We start from the raw sequence: 23,324 nt of genomic DNA, 5'->3' as shown, positions 1-23,324 counted from the left end.
CCTCCTCTTTTCTTCACCATTCCACATAAGCACCATTCCCAGCTCAGCTCCTTCACCAGTGTGGGTGCCAAAATCCACTCTCAGTTCAATAAACAAGAAGGTACAGTGGAGTTAGTTCTTACCCAACTAAATCCCAACATTGTGTGCCTTCTGTCTGGTCACCTCTGTATCCCATTTCCTTGAAGGGCTTCTGATATAGAAGGCACTCATAAATATTTGAGTAAATGAATGAACTGCCTAATACCTTAAGAATTCTCTCACAGTTAAGCATTTTATCGAAGTTAAAATTATCTCAACAACTGTTAAAAATATTATCAAAGAATGCCAGACCAAACTGAGGTAAAACTCTAACAAATAACATTTATTTTTCTTTTACATATGTATTTCACAGCCCAAACATCACATTGCCTTCAGAGAAAGGTGCTCTTATGCCATTATATTTTACTATATACCGCACAGGCATTAAACATTCTCATTAACGTGATGAGACAATTTGCTGGTAAACATTTAAACACAGACATTGGTTTCAATATTTCAAGAACATATTTTTGGTCATAACCAAGAAGTACATCAAAATATGACAACACTGGCTAATATTTTTCAAGCAAATAATATTTAACTCTGCATAGTTTATACAATAGGCTGTGGTAATAAATAATATCACCAATCTCATCAACTATTAACTGGCCACAAAAAGCCTAACATTCATTTTAATTATGATATGAAATGCTCTACTGGTGTAGGTTCAACATAGCCTTAAAATATTGTGGGTGTTTTAACCTTGAATACATGAAAAGAAAAAGTACTAAACTGGACTAAAAAAGAAGTACTAACTTGGTATGTTTTGGTTAACTACCAATATGTCATGTCCACGTATTACATTCCTAACATGAAGGCAAATATTTAAATAGAAAATCTAGCAGTCCAAAAAACGTGAATGTGCAAATTGTGAGGAAAACATTGCATTTAAATTTGCACTCATTTGCAAATTACAGTACTAGATCAGTATAAACACTAACAGGAAAAATATTCAGCAGGAAAGAATGGGAACGACCTCTCACAGCAGAGAACTAGTCACTATGCGCTGCTTCAAAGTGTGCTTACACGCTGCTCAGTGTGTTTCTGGTGTCCTGAAGCTTCTAACTCCTTATGACTATTCTTCATTCAACAAAGGAGACTGCAGGCATGCTTCAATCAGTGGTAAGAATAGGAGGAAAAACCCGAAACAGCAACATTTTCTTCCTTGATTTGGTGTAAAGGTCCCTCATTATTATAACGAATTTACTTATATGCTAACTTCTAACCTCAAATGTTTTCTGAATCAGGTTTGCTAAATGCTGTAAAGCATAGCTACCCTTCGTACAGTACTAGGTTTTGTCTTATTTAAGTATGTCGGCATGATAAAAGGTACACATGCACAGTCAGTCATTCTACCAGCCCATATACGCAAAACTCAGCCTAAAACTCAGCTTGGATCAGATTCAAATTCTACACAGAGATTCTCTGTATTGTTTGTTTTCAATGGGTTAACAACTGCTTGGAAAGCAGAAATGCCTAATAATTTCTGCAGTGTGTTTTTTAATTGAAATGTTTATAAAAATAAAGCCCCAATCTTTAAGTCTATAGAATGTCAAGAATGCTATGAGGGATGTTAAAAGCACTGGGCAAAACCCTCGTCTTCAGCGTCCCATCTGCCCCACAGGAGAAGATCCGGTTGCCCTGGGTGATGTCGATCTGCATGACTCCAGCCCCAAGGTTTCTGAATATGGACTGTTTAGCGTGTTCATTTTTAAATGAATGAAGTAGGCCATGGCCTGTCAACCTCCAAACCTAGTTTAAAGAAAAAGTGAAAACATAAAGTGTAAGTCATTTAAAAAATAGAGAAAGAGATGAAAAACTTTTAAAAACATAGCCTTCACCTCTGTTCTCCCAGCCCAACTGATCTCATTAAAGCCTAACTTTCCTGTCCACTACCTCTTTTCTAACAGTTTACCTAATTGGAAATAATACCATTCACAGGGCTCATTTACCATCCTTACACTTCCCTGTACCTTCTTTCAAATTCCTCTCTTCACATCCTCTTGTTTCATATTAACCATATATACCCCATCTCTAATTCAATTAAATATTTCAGTTAATTCAGTTAAATACATTCCTAACGCTAAGTTAGGCCCTGGGACAATATAAAAGGCTTCTTTGGAGACCTCAACTGCACAAAACAGAGTCAGGTACTGGAGGCAGAGGTGGGAAGAGGGGAGGGGGATGATGTGAGAAACCAAATTCATGTCATCAAAAACTCAATGCATTAATTAAAAACTCATACACTTACTCACAGCGAGTTCTTTAAAGCTTTTTAATGACCTGAGAGTATACTGAGATTGATTATCTGGTTTTCTAGATCCTAACGATTTAGAAAGAACCACACAGAAGTAAGGGAGGAAGCAGTATTTGCACGAAGAGGGTGGTGAGTTTTTTGGTTTGGGTCCCCTCCCCGATCAATCTTGACAGCAGGTAAAGGTAATATTTAGCACATTCCAACCTCTTGTACTGACTCACCTTTATGTTACCTTCTGCTGAACCTGTAGTAAAATATTCCTCACAGGGATCGAGAGCCAGCGCCTTAACTGCAGAGTCATGTGCCTGGAATGTGTGAATTAGCTGTCTCTGCCTGATGTCAAAAATGCAGATGTAGCCTTTCCTGCCTCCAGATATTAGGAGTTGCTGTTTTGGCGCGTACTGAAGTACCGTGGCACCGTGATCATGGCATGTGAAACCTGAAGAAAAACATCAAGAGCCTTTCCCAAATGATGTCTATCTTAGCACTTCTGGTAATATTTAAACGCACATTTAAGTAATACAGAAATTACGGTCACATTTTCCCTTCTAATTTCTATAATCATGATCAAGGTATTAAAAAAGATGGCAAGCAATAACAGCAAAAACATACATAATCTCAGTATGAAAACACACACCCATATACACAGGAAGTTTAAACTTTATGCCCAAACTAAGTTATACTGTCTCGTAAGAATGTAGAAGCAAAAGTGCAGAGGAGAACAAGTTTCTCAATGATACTCAATGTATCCATTAATACCCACCAATAACAAGTATTTTACCCTTTCCCAGTTCCTGCCTGTACATAAAACCTCATCAAAAGTTCTTCTTTATAGCACAGGGAAATATATTTAATATCCTGAGATAAACCATAATGGAAAAGAATATATGTATAACTGAATCACTTTGCTATAAAGCAGAAATTAACACAGCAGTGTAAATCAACTATACTTCAATAAGATATATATATTTTTAAAGTCCTTCTCAGCTAAGTAAATGAAACTACACTAGTGTGAAAATTACCAGCCCCAAGTTAAGGAGTTAACCTTCCCAGGACTCTCTGCATTCTAATGTGATTAACACCTTAAACTAATATGTGGCAAATCTTTAAGAGATGTTAATAATTATTCGCCAAAAACAAAGCATTTTTGCAATGAAAACTGGGAAATAACTACACCTTTCAAAATATACGTCAGCATAGTAAAAGACTCAAATCTGTTTTGGTTTTTTTTGTTTTTTTTTTAAACAAAGTCCTCCTAGCTATGTTTAACCCAAACTTACTAGAGCTTTGAGCACTTGGTGGCATTATGTGAAAGAGTGATCTTTAGGACAGCGATGTGGAAAACACTGTCTTAAAAGGAATAATGTTTAAACGGCATTATTCAGATTTCTAATCATAAGGCTGACTTTTAGTTTACAGTCAGATTTAATTCTCTGAAATGTGACCTCATTTCTGTTGAGCTCAAGGAATACTTTGCAACTGATTTCTTCAGCAGCCTTGTTAGTAGTGCCACTCTCCATACCATATTTTCTGAATGGAATACAACACAAAGATTATTCTAGGCTACCTGGGTTTCTGTGACCATATATATTTACCTCAGCAAGGTAGCCAGATATTCTAGTTAACTTTTAGAATTTTATTCACTCTATCTCCATTTTTAACCCCGTGAATAAACAAACACGCACTGGATTTACTGGTTAAAATAAAACCAGGAAAGCATTCTTTCACAGTGTACTGAAAATCAAAGACTTAGCTCACTTACCATGAATGAGGCTGTTTCCGGGTGATATCAATGTGTCCCAGAGGCATACATTTCTAATAAAGAAACAATAACAAAAACACATCATAAACAAATTGTTCTAAGTCATCACTGGGATAAACTGTGTCTTTACATCAAATATTTTTACTTATTGAATCTTATGTTGTTTTGTTCACTCACATTTATAAAGCAGTGATTCTCAACTAGGATGAGGGTAGAGGTTGGGACTGGGGATATATCTCTTCCAAGAGTTTATCCCTTTCAAACTACAGGGTCTGTTTCACATGGTCCCACCTGACTCTGCTCCATCTCATCCCCCGGCCCTATCTCTTTTCCATTATCACTCCACGGAAAATGAGACATGATTTCCTGAGTAGAAGAGATGCTTCTATATCCTTGGGGGTAAACACTGCAGGGAAATGAGAGGTGTTATTCATGGGCACATGTTGCCAATGAAAACAATCTGAGGCAAAGAAAATGTTGAGAATGATGGCTACAGAGCCTCAAAAACTTGACAGTATTAACAGCAATTAAAAAAATAGCTTTAACATAAAAATTCCACATACTTTTTAGTAGATTACATTAGGAGTAATTCTGGTCTTTCTCTTTTTGGTAAGGAAAACTACTTGAAGAATTATGTAACAAAGTTTTTGTATTCCTGAGGTGGAAAAACCTGACTAAATAGAAATCCATACTTTCTAGCAAGAATACCTTTCTGCCTAAAATATGCTTATTTCTTTTTTGCATCTCTGTCAACCTACCTATTGTCATTGGACTGTCCAGATGTGGCAACTAGACTTGAAGAGGTAACAAATGCAAAGTCACTTGTGGCTTTACTGTGGCACTGCCAACTCTATGGGAATAAAGTGCAAGCTGATGTTATCTCAGAATCCAGTAAAATGTGGTACAGTACACACACAGCTCTGCTAATCATATACTACATGCATGACCTAAGAACACTTTTTAAAATCTAGAATAAAGAATAAGTGATAAGAGGATTAGCTGTCATATGCATGTTACTTGGCTAATACCCAATAATTTTTTAAAACTGGAAGAGTTGGCAGAAACATGGAATTAAAGATTATGTAACAAAGGAATAAAACACCAAGTACATGAACTTAACCTTCCAGCGTCACCATGCCCCCGACCCTCCAAGTGCAGACATGCTTGTCTGCATCACCACGTGTTGTAACATGATTTGGATTAATGGATGAAATGGCCTATTGGGATTGGTTATTTTATAATCTAATAAGAAACATTCTGGAGCAAACTGGCATACATGGAAGCTGTCTGGTTCTTAATACAGTACCTAAAACGAATCACTATAAAACTCTATCACTAAGAAGTCAGAGATTTCAAAACAGATAAAAGTGTAATAAAAATGTATCCTGAATAAGACCACACACAGAGAAGGCCCCTAAAAATTTCAAATATAATGGTCACCCTTCAAGCTGTGAAAAGCAAGTTTTTTGCGTTTTAGTCATTTCAGTCTAAAACTAGGGCAATGATGGTGCTGGGCCGTGGCTGCTGGACAGACTGGTCTCTTTCCCAACAGATCCACCAATGGGACTCGCTGTCTGAAACAAACACTTCACAGACAAAGTGGCCTCCATATGTGCTCTGCGAACGCTCAGTGATACTTACCATGTAAGGTTTGGGATTTGATGCAGTTTGGTTTACTTGCCAGATACTCAGAAAACCCTCTCCGTCTGCGACACCACACTGTAAGAATGGCGTAAATATTAAACACAGCTTCTGAGTAGCCATATCGAAGGTAAAATCATTTATGACATGGAGAGTCACTCAGTCCCCACTTAACCAACATTCTGCCTATACCTATGCTCCTGCTGCTGTAGTTCTCAAGAAAGCCCAAGTACTGTAAATATCCTGCCACCTTTTAAATTCTTTTCCATGCCTATTTCACTGTTTTCCTCCAAACTTCTGTAGCAGAACTCAGTAAGAAATTGGAAGGTTTCTCTTAGGTGCCTGACTCTGCACACAGGCACCATCAATGCACTCAACAGAAACAGAATTCTTTACCCTCACAGAATATGTAGTATCTGTAAGTAGATGATTAATTAATCCACACAAAATTCTGTGGATTTATGCTTTTCTTGAGAGCCAAGGGGCTATATATAAACAGACACCATCAGACTGCCTGCTCAACTCAAATCCAGAGCGACTGAATTTGTTTTTAAGTCTAGTTTTACTAGCTATTTACTCCATAAAAATCTGCAGTTCTTTTCGGACAAGTTTAGCAGTAACCCCCAGGAACTAACCTTGTTGCCCTGTGAATTGAAATATAATCTGGTAACTCTTGCATTGCCAGCTTGGCGGAAACAGACAAGCTGCTGAGGTCTTGTCCATTCAAACATTCGTACACTGCCATCCTGAGCACCTGTAAGATCTGAGACGCAAAAGGAAAAGCAAAAAATAAGAAAGCTGAAGAAAGAGTTCCAACATTTCCCATTCTATAAGCCAACTTCAAAATGATGGAGATCACTTGCAGTCCTGTGATCATAAATAAAATACTCACAGTATTGATGGACTGGGTGTGAGGTCATTCTCTTAACATTATGTAGATTCCTTTTCATAAGCTTTAAAAGAAGATAAAAATGAATTTCTTTCGCATCACAGAAGAAATAAGGAAGGATATGATTCAGGCCAACTCTAATTCTGATAACAGTTATTCTCTTACACTGGATTATTACTAAAATAAACCCTGTTGTGGATGTTCTGACCCACTAAATATACGGCGCTTGTCTGAACAGTCTGGGAAAGCACAGTCGCTTACTGGCGTGCCCTGGTCTGTGTGGACTGTGAGGATACCAAGCTGCTTCATCTAGTTGTAAAGGGAACTCTCCTCCAAGTGCCCCTCCCTAAGGACAATCAGGAGTATCTCCAGATTCTTCAGAGCAGAACATGAGAATGGGACCCCTTTAACTACAGTGACTAACGACAATGTTATTGATGGCATTTTCCAAACACAGAAGACAAGAATTCCTCTCTAGCTCTGCTTTACCACTTTGTGCCTCTCAGTTTGCTCATCTATAAAATGAAAACCACTTAGTGTTGTTATAAGAAAAAGCATGCACCTGACATAAAGAAACCCACAGCATGCCAGCTATCATTATTATGGTATACCAACTGGTCACTGCCTCTGATCTTCAGCATCATTCCTATGTCAAAGTGATTTCAACCTATTTTTGAGCGAGTCCATATCCAGAAACCATGCCTAATAGTAAATAACATACCACACTAGCTCCAATGCTAGTCTGTCCACTGCCCAGCCACGGCAGAGATGAAGATGGATGCACCTGACTTGCTGAATGGGATGTTGCACTGGGTTGATAAAGAGTTGTAGTGGAACCACGATAATCAATATCATCTGAACTGTGGAAAACATTCATGTGTTACTGTGACAGTTCCATTTTCTCAGCACAAATTCCAATTACAGAGCTTTTTATCTATCTGAAGGACAGTCTTTATTTAAAAAAAAAAAGTATCAATATCCATAATAAAAATGTAGGTACAAGTCCTAATCATCACCAATTGTAGTACCGGTTAACTTTTTCCCCTTAGGCAAAATATAAGTTTAGTCTAATGTTTGGGAGGATTTTATCGCTGCACAAATTAGAACAAATGTTTGTTTTGAAGTATTTAACACAGATTTTCTTTTTATCCTGTATAGAAAAAGACTGTATGTTCTCTTCAAGTACAGAGATCCCATTTATAAAATTCAAACATTTTAAAGAAATTGTAGTTAAAAGTTATCTTAAACCTAGGTGCTAATTATCACATTAAATGTTAAAGTAATTTTTATGATGGGCCATATCGTATTACGTGGTTACATCTACTCTGAAGTATGACTGAAACCTAGTTGTATTATATACTAATGAGATAGAAACAGAAATGAAAGAGGCTATCATGGCACCACTCCCAGAACATAAAATTTCCGAGAGTCTGGAGAAAAGCAAGAGGGACGGAAAACATGGAGGAGAAACCCCCAGATAGGAAAGCATTACTGCACTCTTGGTGCAGTGTCCATAGTTTTACTGAAAAGTGAAGTTGGCTACATTTTTATCTGAAAAAAAGGTATGCTTATAGAGAGATAATCAAGAAGAAACACTGAAAATTACTCAGTAAATGTGACTCATCAATCAGTCTAATTAATATATTAGTGTATTCTGCTTTTTATGGTAATTATCCAGATCAGCTGAATTTATTGATTATTGTGTAATTTCTGACATTTCTTTGGGGTTAAATGTCAAAGTGGCAGTTGTTAGCATTAGGCTGTGGTGTCGGGGATTATTCTGACTCAAACATTATGAATAATTCAGGGTCTAATGGAAGAAGTAGGAGTAATTTGTACACTGATATAAGCAGAGCCCTTTACTGGCAGCTAAACCAATTATGTTTGTCTCCTTACCAAAGAAATACATAGTTTTCAAGACAACTGAAATCAAGTGCATAACCACTTAATAGGTTCTTTTTGAAGAAAACTACATTTAAAATTGATTACATAAGGCAAGCAAACCTTTTGGATTCTCTGTCATATTCTTCTCCAATCCATATGTATGACTGACAGGCCAGAAGAGAAGTAATATCGAGTTCTTGTACATCATGCGTTGAAGCCAAAACAATTTCATTACAGTTTGCCTGTAAAGCAAACGCAAAGTCAATAATTTAAGCAATTTCACTAAAACAAAGTACTACATTCTTTATAATTACTAAAGATTTTACCTTATTAACAGAAAATGCCATGATCATATCTGACTCCTTATGAACGATTTTTGCCTTTCCTCCTGGATAGCCCAGATCTGCTTCAACCTGCAAGACATTTGTCAGCAGTTTTAGTTGTTGCAGCACAGCTCCATACAGATATATGTACATCCCACAAAACTTAAAAGAAGGACAAGAAGAAAATGTAGCAGTAGCAGCAGCAGCAAGAAAAAAGGTACCAGTAATTTTAGTGTGTTGAAAATTAGCTGTGGAATTAGCTTAGATTCTCTGATGCCCTGTAATCACCCCAATTACAAAAATTTCCATTGTGATTACGGGATACTGAGTAACTGTCACAAAAAGATAGCTAACATAATTTTCATTAGTATTTATAACAGTAATGTCTCTTATCTCTTCCAAAAGTGCACAAAGATACAGCAGTACGAATGTGAGAGAAAAAGACACAATCAGAAAGACAAAGGAGTCACATAAGAAGTGAAATATTTTTAAATAAGGGTGATGAGATAGGAATAAGAAGTTGGATACAAGAACAGTTAAGAAAGTAATGAAGGAGGGCTTCCCTGGTGGCGCAGTGGTTAAGAATCCACCTGCCAATGCAGGGGACACGGGTTCACGCCCCAGTCTGGGAAGATCCCACATGCCGTGGAGCACCTAAGCCCGTGTGCCACAACTACTAAGCTTGTGCTCTAGAGCCTGCAAGCCACAAATACTAAGCCTGCGTGCCTAGAGCCCGTTCTCCGCAACAAGAGAAGCCACCACAATGAGAAGCCTGCGCACCGCGACTAGAGAAAGCCTGCACGCAGCAACCTAAGACCCAATGCAGCCATAAATAAATAAATATTTTTTAATTAAAAAAAAAAAGAAAGTAATGAAGGAGATTGATGAGAGGAAGGTGTAATGCTCAGAGTTGAAGGTGATGGGGAGAAAAGAAGAGGCAGAATCAAGAAAGAGGCAAGATAAAACAATCATGTTTAAGAACAGATGGGGAAAAGGGACAGAACTGAAGATCAAAAAGGAAGCAAGAAAGAGAAGAACCAATGGCAAGAAAGATCAAGCTGGACACAGTGGAGCATCTCCTACCCTGTGCCAGTGAGGTGTGTGGGAGCAGTGAGCACTCTGACTAGTTAGCCAGCTGGGCAGGTCATGGTTAGTATCAGAGATGAGGGGTTAGCTCCTTGAATTTTAAAGAATGAGCTAAATTCGAGAGCATGGAATACTACCTTGATGTGGCACTCTTCTGCTATGCAGTTTTGTTTGACCTGCTCCACATGTTCTTCTATAGACTAAACAACACCACACCGTCACAAACACAAAACACATGCATGAAACGGGATTATAAAAGAAATGAAAGTTTTCAAACTGAAATGGTTGCTCCATCACTTAAAGATGGTAAAAATGAATTTTCAAGCTTTAAAATGAATTTAAAAGCACATCAAGAAAAAAATTAAACTGAGTAAAATGTGATGTCATCAGAAAAAACAACACAAAGCAAAACAGGCAAAATTAATATATTACATATATAAAAGCAATTTCAAAATAAAAATTCATTATTTGTATGTCAGTTATGTAACTTGGAAGTTCTAACTTAAACTGTAGTCTCTAAAAATAAAACCTACTTGTATAAGCAGATGCATCCTCTACTACATAGATTCCTAACCTATAGGGGTTTATTTCAAATAAATAAAAACTATTTTTTTCTAAACACAGATTAAAAGTACTGATAATTATTTCACTCTTACTCATAAGGAATATATCCATGAAGAGACAGTCAAGGATTAAAATTCACATCAACCATTACACTATACGTAATCTTATCATTTTCTCCTTATAAGTAAATGTTTGATGAGATGAAGCATGGGAAAGAAATCACACAAATAACTTGCTCCTGGTTGATGACAGGGGCCATTAGGAATGGCTATAATCAGAAATATCATTTCTGCTGTGCTGTGGAAACCTCTAAAGGTTTGATCAGAGCAATATATTCCTACCAATACTTCCCGAAGTGCCTGTTTCTCTTTCAGCCAACAGGACCCAATTCTCCATGCCTTGTGCAACTGCTCAAGGGCTGCTGCAGCTGACACTGAAGGAATGGTACAAGTGTGCAAGGGCCAACTCAGCAAAAGCCAAACTGCAGAAGAACCTATTTGCCTTTAATCAAGTGGCTAAGTTTGCCACATTTATCCATTTCACAAAAAGCTGTTTTGTGGAATAGTCTTCTCTAACATACTCACTGAGTAAAAATACCTTCTTCTGAATATACCTAAAATTTCAGCATTTCTCAGAATTTTATTTTTATTAGGTAATTTTTAAAAATTAGCCAATTTTAGCATTCTTAGGATTATTCTGCCAGTTTTGCTAATTAATCAATTCACTGAATTTACCAAATTTATTGACCACCAATATCCTATTTAACAATCTAAAAAGATAAAACACTCTTATTAGATGGGTAGTTTTAATAAATTCTGCATATTTCTGAACTAAGTGACCAATTTTACTTTGCCTCAAGAGCTTTCACATTGTTTTCATAATTTTTTTTCGTAAATGAAAACCATTTTTCAGCAGATATGTGCTGTTCAATACAGTAGCCACTAAACACACATGGCTTTAAATTTAAATTAAACAAAATAAAAAATTCAGTTCCTCAGTCACATTAGCCCACATCAAGTGCTCAATAACCACATGTGGCTGGTGACTACCATACTGTACAGAACAGACATAAGTTTCCATTATCAACAGAAAGTTTTATTGGACTGCATGCAACAAGATATTAATTTCATTCAATAATTTAAAATTCAAAGGTACAAAAGGGTACATGATAAAAATTCTTCCATCCAAACTCCCAGCCATGTACTTTCCTTCCTGGAGCCAACCAACGCTCACACAGCGTTTTAAGAAATGTCCGATTTATCTCTGTCCCACCTCCCTGTACATGGAGAGCCTCTTCGGGTAGAAAAATAGAAAACACACAGCTTGGGCTGCTGATCCCAAGAGCGCAGAAATGGAGGGGCATAAAGAAGGGGAGGCAAGGGGCAGAATCGGGGAGAAACTTGGTTAAGGAAGAGGGAAACGAGAAAGGAAACAACAGATCCTCAAGAGCAAGACAAGAGTCTGAGGGTCCCAGCAACCTAGACCCAGTCTTTCTATAGCACTCTGAGGCTCTGACAATCTAACAAAACAAAACTGCTAGAAACCTTATGAATAATTAAAGCATATCACTGTGTTTAATAATTTGAAGAACAACTCAGAAAATTGATCCTTCAATAAACTCTCTTTCTGTGAATAATAGAGCCCTAAGTGAGCAAGTATCTTTTATCTTAAATCTATTTCTTAGATTTCTATATCTTATTTTATAGAACTCATCACTATAGGAAATGCAGTAAGCAATGTATTAAACGAAAGAGGAAATGAATTTGGCTCTTATTCCCCTAACAAAACCCTACATCAATAATTTCAATACCATTGGGGTCTTTTCCTATCAAATAAGCTTATAAGACACAAAAGAATCTCTACGGTTCATTCCTCTAATTCCTCACGTAAGTACATAATTTTTAAATCTACAGAAAATAATAAATGACTGTTCACAGGACTGCCCACAATGACCATCCAGGTAAGTGGGTGAGTAGTGGAAAGAAAAGAACAAATCTGGTCGGTTCTGCTGCCCTAGGTATGGAGAACATTTGAGAAGCAGTTCTATATGCGACCTTGGGAAATTGAGCCACATAGACTGTCCCTCTCGGTTTTCACTTTTCTAAGTGAAATATAATTAATTTTTCTTTTCTCATAGTTTTTGTTGCCAATCTTTAATCACATCTGACACTCTTCTCTGAACACTACTCTCCAAACTGCTCATTACCTCACTAAATAGCCAAATGGACTGAAATGCTTATATATAAAACATCTGTGTACCCCTCATTTTATAATGAAGAGATCGTTTTAAGTTCTAAAGTGTGACTCTCTCAAATTCATGATTCTTCTTGAACCCTGTATGGCATTACATTATTAACTTATGTTTAGCTTAAAAATCACCATGCAATGTAGAATCTCTGCCTCACTTTGTAAATGCAATCAATCTTCCTTCATCTCATATTTGGTGTTTCTGTAGTTTAATCTGTCTCACAAAATTATTCTACAGTTTATGCTGTTCATTTCTAAATGCCAAATAAATAAAAATGCTTTTAAAGAGTTATGCTGTATTTTCATTTAAATGATATTCAGAGAATCATAACATAGAGTATACTCATTTATATACTAAATTCCCCAAACCATCCCTCACAATGTTTATTACATGTAAAGGCCCAAAGGCAAATATTATAAAAGACATAACCACTTTCACCTGACTATACAGGATTTGTCGAAAGACCTATGTTGTTTCATTGTTATGAAGTAAAAATTGTACGTTTTTATCTTAAAAAAAATTCTCTGTAGCTTGATAAACTATTACCTATGATGTATGAAAGATAATAAATTCCAACCAAAAGTAAATTTCAAATCAATCAAGCTGGCTTCATTAGAAATGTTAAAGAAAACAAAATGAAAATTACAAGAGAGAATATTTTTTTCTAAAATACCTCACTCTGCTTTCTTTTCTTAGTGAAAATATATCTAATAAATGTCTGTTGAAGTACTTCTTGTTTAACAAGGAAATGCCAAAGTCGTTTGACTGGAAGCGCAGAAGAATCCCGGGATCTAGTTTAAAAAAAAAAAAATCAACATATCACACTATTTTAGTCTATAGAAAATGTTTCATTATTTGCAGTTAATTTTTTTAAAACCTCCATTATTGCAAAGAAGATACAGCATTAAGCTCAACAAAATTTTATAATTTATTTCACTTTTAATTTTTAGTTCTACAAATCATTCCTTCATCTAGCAATTAATTCTCTACAGATTCTCTAAATGGACAGGTTGAGCTGAGAGTCAATTGAATCTCATTATTCTATTTCTTTTTTTTTTTTTTTTTTTTTTTTTTTTTGCGGTACGCGGGCCTCTCACTCTTGTGGCCTCTCCCATTGCGGAGCACAGGCTCCGGATGCGCAGGCTCAGCGGCCATGGCTCATGGGCCCAGCCGCTCCGTGGCATGTGGGATCTTCCCGGACCGGGGCACAAACCCGTGTCCCCTGCATCAGCAGGCGGACTCTCAATAATAAGGGAAGCCCTTATTATTCTCTTTTAAAATTATACTTTAGGTTGGTTCTGTTGGTTACAGCATATCACCAATGAATATAAATGAACATAAAGTCCCACATTTCATTTTTAACAGCTAACAAGCTAAATTTAAAGCCTTGCTCTTTCAAGCTTATGAGCAATACTCTAAATCATGGCTGGCTGCCTCAAAAAAAGCATGCTGCTTATCAAAAGGGGCCTAGATGGACAGATGGAAGATCAAAACAGCAATAAAAAACCTTAATGTGTTTACTATTAAATTACTGACAAAAGGTCAGTAGCACCTTGTTTGAATTTGTAGATTGTTATCCAAAAACATTTCTGTTAAGAGTTCCTAAAATGATGACAAAAATAAAGGTTTTGTCCTGATTATAAAATTAGTATGTCTATTTGAAGTACAGGTAATATGGGAAAAATAATTTTTTATCCAGATTTCTGATAGTTTCCTTGGCATATAGTGCTAGAAACAGGATTGCAAGTTCAAAGTTATGAGTGTTTTGAAGGCTGCTGGCATATTATTTTGCCAAACTGACTTCCAAAAAGGTTAAACCAAGCTACACTCTCATTACCATTGTAAGAGAATTCTTACTTGAATGGAGTATTTTCAGGTTCTAGCATTGCTTTATTTCGAAGAATAGCTGGTCCAGCTCCTACTGAAAGGTCAGTTGGATATGTGTTGACATAGTTGGGGGGAGGACCTTCAAATTCATCCATTTTCTCTTGCAAGATCTGCTCCCAATTCTCCAAGTTTTTAATCACAGCAATACCTAATGGTGATGTTACAGGCAACTCTAAAATGTAATAGAATATGATATTTTACTTTGATTAAAAATGTTGACCATCACCACATATTTACAAGATCCAAATTCTTAGAGCCAAAACTTCTGAAAGTACAAATAAATCTGAAAATGTTAATCTAACACCATTTTGATATTTAATGCTTTGAACAAAACAGAAGACCAGCTTTCTAAAATGAGCTAAGAAAATGTTTAGCTTCTCCACGCTGGTTTCCTGGTTTTTCTTCCAACCTTCTAGGTAGTCAGTGATTCTTGCCATATGAATTAAAACCACAGACTGGAGCCTAAGATAAATAAGACCTCATAACATCTCCAATGCTGTATATTTTTAGTACCACATGTTCTTTTATATGGATTTTGTAAAGAGAAACTTGATGATAATTTGCTGTATTTAATAACATTAATTTTCAAATTCCAAACTTACCAGAGAATTCCAGTCCAGCAATGGGAAAGAAATTCTTGACATTGTGAAGTACTAGCTTAACCATTGTCAAATGTAGAAGAGCCCAGCTGTTCAAAGGGACAAATAAAAAAACTCTCCTTAATTGAAAAATAAAATCATGAGAATATAGTAATGATCCCTGTCAACTGTTTGGCCCAATCTCCCACCCAGAAAAAAAGCTGTTTTTTTCTAACAACTTACTATTAAAAAAGAGTACCTTTGTAGTCTCTGAAAATAAAAGGTATGCAACAATGTATTACACTTTCACTATCTGAAATACCTAATGGAAAGAGATTTACCACACAGCTACATGGAATTTTAATAGCATATCAATAAATTATGTATTTTTTCTCACTAAAAATGTTTGTGCCAGCTATTCTTTGAAACTGCATGTGAAATACTCTACTATCTAGCAATGTACCTCAAAGGTACAGAATTCCTAACCTGAAAACAGGTCCGTTCTTGTATAAATTCATGATAGTAATGTTGCTTAAAACTAGTAACATCAGGAACTTCTACAAAAGAAAAGACAAAAAGAAAAGACGAAAGCTTTATTTACCTATAGGAGTTAGGGTCTTGGTGTTCCTGTATCTGTGTATCTGAAAAGAAAGCATCATCTCCTTCTTCATCACTATGAATGCTTTCATCAGAATCATATATAACTCCACTATCAGACAAAGGGAGAAATGGCTGCAATAAAATGTGAAGTTATTTTTAAATGTATAATTGGGTTATTTTTATCCTAACTTAATATTGAACATTTTAAATGGTGTCAACCTAAACTAAAATTTTCTTTTGAAAATGATACTAGACCTAGGAAAGTCAGGAAAACCAGGTTAAAACTCTCAGATTCAATAAAATAACTGAGTAGCTAGATACGACACAAATACTTTTTTTAAATCAATGGTCTTTTTCTTATATATCAGCAATAACTAGTTCAAAAACTCTGAAGAAAAAAGGTGCATTAAGTAACAAAATACCAAAGGAAAAACTTTATGAAAACTGTGAAAGAGCTACAGTGAAGGAAATTACAAATCCCTCTAAAAGCTAAATAAGGAGACTGAAACATGTAAAGACTATCATTCTTTAATTTACAGGTTTTAGGTAATTGCAATAAAAATCCCCATGGGGATTTCTTTTCCTTTTTTGAAACTTGACAATGATTGTAAAGTTCATAGGGAAGAAAAAAATAGGTAAGATTAGCTAAGAAATCTTTCTAAAGTGAAAGATACTATTTCTTAGTGGATATTAAAATAAATAATTAAAATAAGTGCAGTCTAGCAATTTCTAAGTGGAAAAATGTAGTCCAAGAAGAGTGTATCAATAAGAAATTAATATATGACAAATATAACATCTTAAGTCGTTGGGAGGAAAGGAAGGACAACTAGTGTAAGTGTGAGAATAGAAGATAAAGAGAGTACCGAAGTCTGATCTTCACTTCATTTTAGATCAACAGGAGAGTTAGAAATTTAAAAAAAGAGAGAGTTAAAAAGAATTAGGAGGAAGATGGGCTTCCCTGGTGGAGCAGTGGTTAAGAATCCAGGTTCAAGCCCTGGCCTGGGAAGATCCCACATGCCACAGAGCAACTAAACCTGTGTGCCACAACTACTGAGCCTGCACTCTAGAGCCCACGAGCCACAACTACTGAGCCCGTGTGCTGCAACTACTGAAGCCTGCGCGCCTAGAGCCCGTGCTCCACAACAAGAGAAGCCACCGCAATGAGAAGCCCGTGCACCGCAACAGAGAGTAGCCATCACTTGTAGCAACTAGAGAAAAGCCTGCACGCAGCAACAAAGACCCAACATAGCCAAAAATAAATAAATTAATTAAAAAAAAAAAAAAGGATGAGGCGGAAGAGAAGGTGGAGGAAACAAAGGAGGAGAAGATAACAAAAGTAAACATTTATTAGTGGAAAGGACTTTCTCTGCTTAAAAACAATGTAACAAATCATTTTTTAAAAGTATGGATAGACATGACTAAGTAAACTTTTAAAAACTTCTGTATGTCAAAAACAAACAAAAGGCAAATAAATCATTTCTTAAAAGTATGGATAGACATGACTAAATAAACTTTTTAAAACTTCTGTATGTCAAAAACATAAACAAAATTAAAAGGCAAAGAATCTGGAAAAGGTATCACAAGTAAGGTAAATTGTTAATATCCTTAAAAATAAAGAGTTCATTAAAAGTAAGGAAAAACATTACAATTCCAATAGATAATTTTGTTCAGAACATGAACAGTCAATTCCTCACAGTAGAAAACCCAATGGCAATAGGTTCATTAACATTTTTTGATATCATTAATAGGAAATAAAAATTATTTAATCAAATTAACAAAAATGAAAAAGGAATACTTAATGAGGGTAAAGTCAGATGCATGCTCACTACTCTCGAGAGTATAAATCAGTAATCTGAAGATATATATATATATATATTTCAGATATGTATCTGAAATAATCAGAATGTGAACAAGGCTTATCTAAAAAGATACTAATCTCAGCATTATTTATAAAAATGAAAAAAATAAATACAGCAAATACTGATAGGCAAATGGTTATGTAAACTATAGTATACTCATCAAGCTGAATAGTTAATTGGTCATTAGAAATGATATGTACCTAGAAACAATGACAAACCCAGTAACAATGAGCACCCATATACCCACTTGTGGTTTCTAAATTATAATTTCCCACAAAAAGGAACCAGGTTCTTTGGAGGTTGCTCCCACTCCGGGGCAGGAAACATGCAAAATTAGCCTAGAATGACTTAAACTAGAAAGGAAAGAAACTCAAAGACTATTGGAAGAGTTCTCAAAAAGATTCAGGAGCCAACTGGAAGAGGCCCTTATTGGCAAAGATGGGACAATCTGAACATCCATAAGAATAATAACTGTACTGGATTAAAATACATAAAATATGTTTAAATCCATAATATAACAAAACTAATAACAAAACAAAGTTCACTGCTTCCTCTGAAGGATGCTAGAGAATCAACTCATCACTTTGAAAACTGGCACAAGAAGCAAAGAATAAAGCACTTATCCTGTGTTTCTCTTTCAAAATGTAATTCAGGATAACCAAACAGATCGATGGAAGAAAGTATTCCAGCAAATAAATGAAGACTAAATGAGAAGATACCATTATCATAATTTTAAAACTACCCTAAATTTAAAATAATGGACTTAGGCAAAAATCATCAACTAACATCTCAAAAAGAGAGTTTCCTGATGGAAATACACAAAACCACCTATGAAGTAATCCTGTACTCCCCTTTCCCTATCCAATCAGAATGGAATCTGATAAAGCCTCTAAGTTTAACTTTCACTTTACAGAAAAACAGAAATCAGGGGAACATGGTCAGAAGACCAAACATGGGGATGCCATCAGCAAAAGCCACCGAGAAATTTTAAAGGACAGATTTGGGGGCAAAAAATGGGGGGGGTGGGGAATTTAACAAAGAGAGATGGAGGTAGAACTTATAGATTAAAAGAAACTTAAGACATATCAACCAATTGCAATGTGTGAATCTTATTTTGGACCCTGATTTAACAAACCAACAGTTCAAAAACATTTAAGGTATAATGGGGAAAAATGTGAACACTCTCTGGATACTTAATGATATTAAGGAATTGTGTGTTTATGTATGTGTGGTGTGTGTGGTGTGTATGGTGTGTGTGGTGTGTGTGTGATAATGCTAGTGTGGTACTGGTTCAAAATCCTTCTTTTTAAAAAATAAATGGTGAAATATTTATGAATGGAATTTCATGATGTTTGGATTTGCTTCCAACCAATCTGGGGAGTGAGAAGAAGTATAAATGAAACACATGTAAAGAGGGAACACAGGTAAAGAAGGAAACCTATCAATAGAAGGTGATGTGCTTGAAAAAACAAAGTGCAGAAAAGCACACACCCAACATAGTATAAAATGGGACTATGTTGGATCTAGTCACGATGAGTATTCTGATCCCCAGAAAAGTTTTCTCTGCTTTGGAGAAACAGAGGTATGTCATGGGGCCTCATGAAACCCATGGTCTCATGAAACCCTCAAATACCCATCCATCTCCTTCTGCTCTAATTTCATGCTGACCAAGGGAACTACTGATAAGCAGAAGAAGGGAAGTGAGATGGTAGATACAGGTATTCCAGTCCCTAGAAAAGGATGATGCTGATTAAATGTTAATAAACTAACTTTTGGTTTATACCTAAGTCCCGTATGATTTTAATTTGTCTGGTCCATTTCAAGTATCTGATCATTCCTGAATGATTATTCATTTTCTGGAGTTGAGAGACTAATGTCTAAACTATGGTGATTCAGCCCAGAAGCTGCCCCGTCATTCCTGTGTGATGCAAACATAAGAGTTAATAAAACAGACACCCATAAAGCTTGCATTCCTCACGCCCCTTACCTTTGCAACAAAATAATCCCACATACTGAGTTCAGGAGGAATAAACTTTTCTTTGTAAGATGGTCTTTCTGCAGGCACTGGTGGTGGGGTGGCATCCTTTACAGGTCTTCCAGGAACCAGCATTCGCATGTTAAACCTCCTGCGGTGTTTATCTATGTCTTCGGAAGGAACAGGAGGTGCTGAATAAAGATAGAAAAAAAAAAACTGGCCTTATTTTCCATTATTAATTCAAAGAGTTAACCTTTCTTTTCATCCTACTCCTGCCATGTTTTCAGTGTAGACTAAATTACTTACGTCTGTGCTTCTAAACTTTCCTAGTTACTGCATCAGTTTTCCAACAATCATGGCAGAGATGCACATGAGGATAGAGTATAAAAGATTAACTTGCAATGAAGCAGCCTATGTGCTATACAGAATCAGAACGCCAGCGACTCTATATACAGTGTATTAAATAAATGACAGATTCAACAAATAGTGCAAAGAGTGCTTGAGTGATTATCTCTGGCTGTGTTGATCAAGAAAGGTTCACTGAATGAATATGTAGGATGTAAAGCACGCCTTAAAAAAAAGCAGAAGCTCACTGTGTAAAGAGGAAGTGGACACCGGAAATGAGTGACCAAAGGTTTGGCTAAATTAGGAGTAAACTTCTTTTGCTAGACAGGTGTCAGGGAGGGGAGTAACGACGACAGTCTGGAGTTAGGGTGGGACAAGCCTGTGGCTAGGAAGCTGGGAGCTCATCCTATGGGCAATTCTCATGAAAGTGTCTTGAACTAGGCACAGGATGAGGTATAGTCTGCAGGATCAATTAGAGAGGAAGGTGGAAGAATCTGACACAAGAAGGACCTGAACTAGTATGGTGGGTGGTAAAGACCTAGAGGAAGTATTAGATATGAGAAATACATAAAAGAAACATCAAAAGGACTCAGAACTAACTGGACATGAGAGAACCAGAAAGAAGTCAACCTGGTCCTCTTCTGAAGCTCCGCGTCATGGAAAATGATAATTCTATCTCAAGTTCTCTTGGATGAATATGACCACTTTTCACTCTGTCCATCACTAGGCTAAACCACTTTTATCTTTTTTTTTAACTGAGGTGAAATTTACATAAAAGTAACCATTTTAAAGCGTACAATTCAGTGGCATTCAGTACATTCACTGTTGTGCAACTGCCATCCCTATCTAGCTGCAAAGCATTCTCACTACCCCGAATGAAAACCCTATACCCATTAAGCAGTCACTCCCCATTCCTCCCTCCCTCCAGCCCACTGCAACCACCAGTATGCCTTCTGTCTCTATGGCTTTACCTATTCTCAATATTTCATATAAATGGAAGCATGCAACGTGTGACTTTTTGTGCCTGGCTTCTTTCACTCAGCATAATATTTTTGAGGTTCATGCTAGCCATATAGCATGTGTTAATACTTCATTCTTTTTTTACAGCTGAATCACACTCCATTGTACTTATATACCACATTTTGTTTATCCATTCACTCTTGATGGTAATCCACAATTATCTTTTAAGTGGGCTATTCCCAGAGCCTCCCACATAGCCTCCCTACTTTTATTCTTTCACAGTCTATTCTCCACATAGCAGTTAGAGTGGGTCTTTTGAAAACCTAAATCAGATTATGTCACTCCTCTGCTTAAAACCCTCCAGTAGTTTCCTATCTTTCTTTAGAACAACAACGATAGTTTTACATGACCCATGAAACCCTCAATGACCTTGGCCCCAGTTACTTATCTTACCTCATCTCTGACCACACTCCCCTGAATCAGGATAGCCATTCTGGCCTCCACTGTAGTTCCTGGAAAAGGGCAAACTAGTCCTACCTCATGACGTTTGCACTCACTGCTCCGTCTGCCTGAAATGCTCTGGCCCCAGTTATCAGCACGATCTGATTCCCAACTTCCTTAGGACTCTGCTCAAATGCTCTCTAATCAGGAATGTGTCTTCTGATCACCCTAACTAAACTGTTCCCGTCCCCTTTCCCTCATCATTCTCTGTCCAGTCACTCTCTTTTATTTTTATCGTAGTTCTTCCCATACCTGAAATATTATCACTTGCTAATTTATTGTGTTTACCTCTACTGGATGTAAGCTTCATGAAGGTAAGGGATTTGTCTGTTTCGCTCACTCCCATACCCCAAAAGCCTGGCATAGAGCAGGTGTAAGTAAATGCAAACATGAATACATACTCAGAGGTTTAAGCATGATGATTTGATGAATGTATTACCTACCATGAAAAAATAATAGAAAACTCAGGAAGAGAAAAGAAGTGATTTGGGAGGAAAACTTTTAAATTTACAGTGGACTACAAGTAGGTAGGAAGATGGAAATTAAGAGTCATCCACATGCAACAGGAGTGGAGACAACGCAAGTCGATAAGACTGCGTACCTTACTCTGACTTACGTAGGAACCTATCCATCTGATGTGATCTTGGGCAGTAAAGACACAGGTTAGAACCTGTACCATTTAAACTCTCTGTGCCACTAACTCCTCATCTGTAATATGACCATTTCTAAGGATGAATTAAGACAGACAATTTCTGTGTTTCAGTGCCAAGGTGTAAACCTTTCCCGTGGCGTCAGTCTGTATCTTACCATCCTACCATCTAAAAAAGTGGACTAAAAAATCTATTTTGGTCCATAAGAAAAAAAAAAGAGGACAGAAAATGGAATTTAAAAACCATGTGCATGATTGGAACAGCCTTCTTGTCTATTACCATAAACTTAATCTGAAGCCAACTACTGGTATACTCTGTAAAGATTATGAGGATTTATTTAAATCTTTCTCTAATTAAAAACTATCCTTTTTCCATGACCTTATTCCTTAACATTGTCTCCTTGCTTACCATTACCTTTCCTTTTTTCTTTTTTATCCTCCTCAAATTTGCCCTGGTTTACCAAAAAATGTTAAACGGAAACTATATTCTTTATTCTAACATGAGTTTAGTTATTTATTACCCTAACGAGTGATTATACCTTAAACATCAGTGATTTGCAAAATAAAAATTCTTAAAACATTAAAAAAAATCTTTTACTTTCACATTGGAAACTATTTACATTTACATGCCTTATTGGTATCAAATTTATCTTACCTGAAATATTTTCGGATTGTCTTTGAGGCTTCACAACAAGTTTTATACCTCCCCCAAAAACAGCAGCCCACATTCGATTGTTTAATGGGTGGGCTGCAAGTCGAAATAATTCATTGGAGGAATTTGTGGCAAGAGCATGTATCAATAAACTTAAGTACACAGCAACAACAGCTTCACACAACAAAATGTTCAACTTTGGCTGGTCTTCATCTTGGGCTGAACTCAAGAGATTAATAAGTGAACTCACACCTGTAAGGGTATATAACATTATAAGAAGTCTATCAGCATAAAGGTCCAGAAGGAAAAAAATCCAACTTTGCAGTTTAACCAAAATTATGTATCTATATTATACTATATATATAGTGTGACTATATACACATGGAGATATATATATATCCGTAATTTGAGCAACAAAATGATAGGAATGGTTTATAAGCTACAGAATAAAATAAGAATCCATTCATCCCTACTGATATAATAAATGAGTGAATAAATAAATTAAAAGAAGAGAAGAGAAAGCTCTTCCTTACAGAACAATTTCAACTAATACGTAGAAGGAAGGCTAGCACTAGAAAATCACCAT

The 23,324-nt window shown here is 36.3% G+C and overlaps 1 protein-coding gene across 4 annotated transcripts in view; it reads right to left on the bottom strand.

The window, feature by feature from the left end:
- Positions 1-340: 340 nt before the first annotated feature.
- The window catches only part of DMXL2 (Dmx like 2), a 162,805-nt gene continuing 139,821 nt past the window's right edge, over positions 341-23,324 (bottom strand). For 3 of the 4 annotated variants that reach the window (XM_022579479.3, XM_022579480.3, XM_089907227.1), the window contains 17 exons: positions 22,742-22,990; positions 19,644-19,822; positions 15,799-15,929; positions 15,222-15,307; positions 14,590-14,791; positions 13,406-13,523; positions 10,058-10,120; positions 8,838-8,924; positions 8,632-8,753; positions 7,349-7,487; positions 6,631-6,691; positions 6,374-6,501; positions 5,739-5,816; positions 4,856-4,947; positions 4,098-4,150; positions 2,557-2,774; positions 341-1,830 (listed from right to left, as the gene is read on the bottom strand). In XM_022579479.3, the coding sequence (XP_022435187.1) occupies positions 1,621-1,830; positions 2,557-2,774; positions 4,098-4,150; positions 4,856-4,947; positions 5,739-5,816; positions 6,374-6,501; positions 6,631-6,691; positions 7,349-7,487; positions 8,632-8,753; positions 8,838-8,924; positions 10,058-10,120; positions 13,406-13,523; positions 14,590-14,791; positions 15,222-15,307; positions 15,799-15,929; positions 19,644-19,822; positions 22,742-22,990 (2,216 nt within the window). In that variant the 3' untranslated portion in view covers positions 341-1,620. Of the gene's footprint in view, positions 1,831-2,556; positions 2,775-4,097; positions 4,151-4,855; positions 4,948-5,738; positions 5,817-6,373; positions 6,502-6,630; positions 6,692-7,348; positions 7,488-8,631; positions 8,754-8,837; positions 8,925-10,057; positions 10,121-13,405; positions 13,524-14,589; positions 14,792-15,221; positions 15,308-15,798; positions 15,930-19,643; positions 19,823-22,741; positions 22,991-23,324 lie in introns of those variants that run through there. The other variant, XM_022579483.3, reaches the window with a different exon arrangement.

The sequence above is a fragment of the Delphinapterus leucas genome, chromosome 2 (assembly GCF_059928025.1).
Source record: "Delphinapterus leucas isolate spDelLeu-1000000601 "Yukka" chromosome 2, BTC_Dleu_Yukka2, whole genome shotgun sequence".
NCBI lineage: Eukaryota > Metazoa > Chordata > Mammalia > Artiodactyla > Monodontidae > Delphinapterus > Delphinapterus leucas.
Note: the sequence above shows the minus strand (reverse complement) of the source record. Positions and strands in the feature narration are given on the sequence as shown.